The sequence below is a fragment of a genome, unplaced genomic scaffold (genome assembly GCF_019419815.1).
Source record: "Pyrus x bretschneideri cultivar Hongxiangsu unplaced genomic scaffold, Pyrus_bretschneideri_v1 Contig45, whole genome shotgun sequence".
Lineage (NCBI taxonomy): Eukaryota > Viridiplantae > Streptophyta > Magnoliopsida > Rosales > Rosaceae > Pyrus > Pyrus x bretschneideri.
In genome coordinates this window covers 667,654-671,464 of record NW_025999779.1, presented here as the reverse complement: position 1 = coordinate 671,464, position 3,811 = coordinate 667,654, and the positions used below count along the sequence as shown (strand labels likewise).

General features: G+C 38.4%; 1 protein-coding gene across 1 annotated transcript; it reads right to left on the bottom strand.

Moving 5' to 3' along the window:
- Positions 1-492: 492 nt before the first annotated feature.
- LOC103933507 (purine-uracil permease NCS1) lies at positions 493-2,444 on the bottom strand. Its single transcript, XM_009343199.3, has one exon. The coding sequence runs from the start codon at positions 2,424-2,426 to the stop codon at positions 702-704; it is 1,725 nt and encodes a 574-aa protein (XP_009341474.1). The 5' UTR covers positions 2,427-2,444; the 3' UTR covers positions 493-701.
- Between the last annotated feature and the right edge of the window lie 1,367 nt (positions 2,445-3,811).

Here is a 3,811-nt window from a genome sequence, read left to right as displayed (position 1 = left end):
ATTCTTCTTCTTCCTAACAACTAACTATTTAACCCACTATCCCATCACTCTACTAAAAACAGAGAAAGTTAAACCGGTGAAGTCAGTACTTAGTTCATGTATTGGGAACTCTCCACTAAAAATAACAGGAGAGAAAATAGGAGGAGAGCTGAAGGATGAAAGCAATGCAGGAAGATTGAAGAAAGCTGATGAAATTAATGCCTTCTTTGCTTGTATGGGATGTGATTTTGTAATTGGCATGTTACGTAGGATCACTGTGCCATACCCAAAATTTATTACTGTGAAAATTGAAAACCTTTGACATAATATATCATATCAAGTTTGTTTTTACCCTTCTAGCAAAATTATTATGTTATACTGAGACACCGTCATCAAATATAATCATCAAACGCTCATCTTTCAATGTTTGTCTCGATCACTCGATCACATGGCCAACCATTAAGCATGCGGACCTTGCTAGTCCCATAAATTTTAGACAAATGAAAGGGACCATATATCAATAATGCATCACTCATAATCTTATAATTATATTACAAGTAAATCCCCTTTGGCTGCTGTAATGCATATTCGATAATACAATTTTTCAAGGTAAGCAAACCCTACAGATGGCTTATTATTCAAGAAATTTCAGATTTGAAGTCATCCAAAATGTCTACAAAGTGAAGTTTCCTTCTTTACAAACCGTATGGAATTTTGCTATCTTAGTTTGCAGGACGCAAGAGGGGGTCTTGTGCAGGTTGAGACTCCTGCTTTCTTGTCAAACGTGACAGAAGCCAGTAGAAACAACCAGAAGAGAAAAAGCTGAAAAACCAGGCATTGTTATATATGATCACATAAACATCTGATATCGACACAAGAACGCCGACTTTCTGCAAGAAGCCCGGAACCACGGGCAAAATCCCAACAAGAAGAGCTGCCATGGCTGCTAAATTGTAGCCACCTGAATAGTAGTAATCCCCAAAAGCATTCGTTGAGTATAAGTCCTTGAGGCTCAAGTTTGTGTTTCGGATAAGATAGTAATCTGCGAGAATTATGCCTCCAATTGGACCCAACAGAGCAGAATATCCAACCAGCCAAGTGTAAACAAAGCTCTCACTCGACTTCAGAAGCCGCCAAGGTTGAAATGCAATCCCAAGCAAGGCTGTGACAATGGCTCCGCTTCGGAATGTGAACTTTGAAGGGCTCAGATTGACAAGAGCATTTGCAGGGGCAACAACATTGGCTGCAATGTTGGTTGTGAGAGTGGCAAGACTAACACCGACAATGGCTAGGATTATTGTAGTGAACCCTCCAATTTGCCCGAGGAGTTGGATGGGGCTCGAAATCACACGCCCGAAAATCACTTCTGTGGAGCAGGTCACAGCTAGACCAACAAATGTGAATGCCCCCATGAAGATTGGAAGCCCGGCTTGACCAACGATTTGGTCAGTCTGGCTCTTGGCATACCGAGTGAAATCCGGTATGTTAAGAGCAAGGGTAGCCCAAAAGCTTATGTTAGCAGTTAGGGATGGAAAAAAGAGGGACCAAAACTGATTTGTGGTTAGTCTAGAGGACAAGGAAAGCATGTGGCTAAAACCGCCGGCCTTAACATAAGCCCAAATGACAAGGCAGGAAGTAAGTGTGATGAGAATTGGAGCTGAGTACTTCTCAAGCTCTCTGATTCCATCCATTCCTTTCCAAACAATGGCCAATTGGGCAACCCAAAACACAATAAAACAAGCAAATTCCAATGGGGATGTGCCTAGCCAAGGTAGGGTTTGGGACATATAGGATTGCTTAATTGAATTTGGTAATAGAATGAAGATTGCTTCACCACCAATCCAAGTCTCAATTCCATACCAACCACAACCAACTAATGCTCTAAGAAGAGTGGGAATATGAGCACCATGAATACCAAACGAAGATCGAGCTAAAACAGGGAAGGAGATACCATATTTTGTGCCTGGATGGCCTGTTAGGATTAGTGGGACTAATAGGATTATGTTGGCAGCTACAACTGTGGCAATTCCTTGCCACCAAGCCATGCCAAGGTCAACAAGACTGCCAGCCAAGTAGTAAGTTGGGACTCCCACAACTAGTCCAATCCAAAGACAAGCCATTTCCCACTTGGAAAATGTCCTTTGATCAGGTCTTGTGGGCTTGAGATCATCATTGGTAAGGGTTGGATCGGATTCAAATTCGAATTCGTCGAAATTGGGACTAGGATTGCGTTTGGTTGATGCCATGGTGGTGAAAATGGGGCTTCTTCTAAGTGAGAGGTGGTGGATATTGGATTGTACATTGGTGATGGTGTGGAATTTGGTGGTTGAAAGTAGAGGGGTGGTGGTGGGATATTCAGAGTGAGAGGACGGTTTTGGGTTAATTCTGGTGATTGCAGAGGCGTGGAGATGGGGATGGAGATGGAAGTTGAGACACTTGAGCATCATGATTCAGTGGGATTCCAGATGAGCTGTTGGAATCTGTCGTATCTGCTTGAGATAGATGATGAGTGGTGGATGTTAGCCTATGACTTTTCTCTCTTTAGAGTCTTGGATCAAGAGCTTGCGGGCAAGTCTACAAATCTCTTATATTATATCTTTTTTATTTTTTATTTTTTTTCTGAATCAAACATTTGGAATCAAATTTCAGACGAGATTAATAAAATTTGTTTGGTGACTTTTAGGAGATTAGAATAACAGTTACTAAATCAAACATTTGGAATCAAATTTCAGACGAGAATAATAAGATATGTTTGATGACTTTTAGGAGATTAGAATAACATTTATTTTATGGATTAACCTCCTTAACTCATACGCCATTTAGAGAAAAGAAAGATTTTCAAATCTACAAGGAATACTTTTCGTTTTATACAACAATATATTTACAAGGATGAAGGAATATTACTAGTCTTTAGTACTGATTTTCAAAATAAGGGTAATTTCACATTTTTCTAAAGTATTTAGTTACAAGTTAGCGTTACCCACCCATAGTGAATATGTGATCTTTTTATATACATTAATGAAATAAAGAATACGTACACAAAAGATAGGGAGCCAACATTGTGGCCCCTAAAAAAGGGTAATGCTTGAGAGACTAAATCTAGAGATAAAATTTGTAAACTAAATTATTTGTCACTAATAGGAATGAGTATGTTTATCAACGTTTAAGTAATAAATCAAACATCAACTTCCATATTTTTTTTTATTTTTAATTTTTTTTGCAAATTTAGTCTCCCTTGAAGGAGATGCACAATCCCATTAGAGTTTCTCAAAACAAACTATTTCTCGATCCCAAATCGTTGAGTTGAGTTGTCATGTAGCTATTGATCAAAGATTGCGAAGAGGAAATAAAAAGTTCTTATCGTCAAGCATGTTAAAAGGATTGTAAAACAAGATGAGAATGTAGAATCAGAATTTTTTTAATTTTTTTTTTAAAGGAATCAGCTGGTAGCTTCGTCACGTCAATCCACTATTCTGGGCGCCAAGAAGACTCACATAAACATTTCAACTTCTCTCTAACCACCATCATTCGTTTCACCAGCATCAGGAAATTCAAAATAAGAAGGTTGCAAACTTCCCCATGAAAAACAAAATAACCATATGATAGCATTAATCATATCGTAGGTTTTAACTAAAACAGGAAGTCGAACACATTAAAAAGATGCATTTTTCAGTTGCCCATCCTCTAGCTCGTTGTGCTATTTCTCATTCAGATGTTAATTCTTGGATAGAAGGAGAAGCAATTTGGTACATTTTTATTTATTTCATACTGTATTTGTCTCGTTGTGCTATTTCTCATTCAGATGTTAATGCTTGGATAGAAGGATAAGCAA

Coding starts and splice junctions, on each gene's coding strand:
- LOC103933507 (XM_009343199.3), bottom strand. CDS start 2,426: ATGATGCTCAAGTGTCTCAACTTCCATCTCCATCCCCATCTCCACGCC.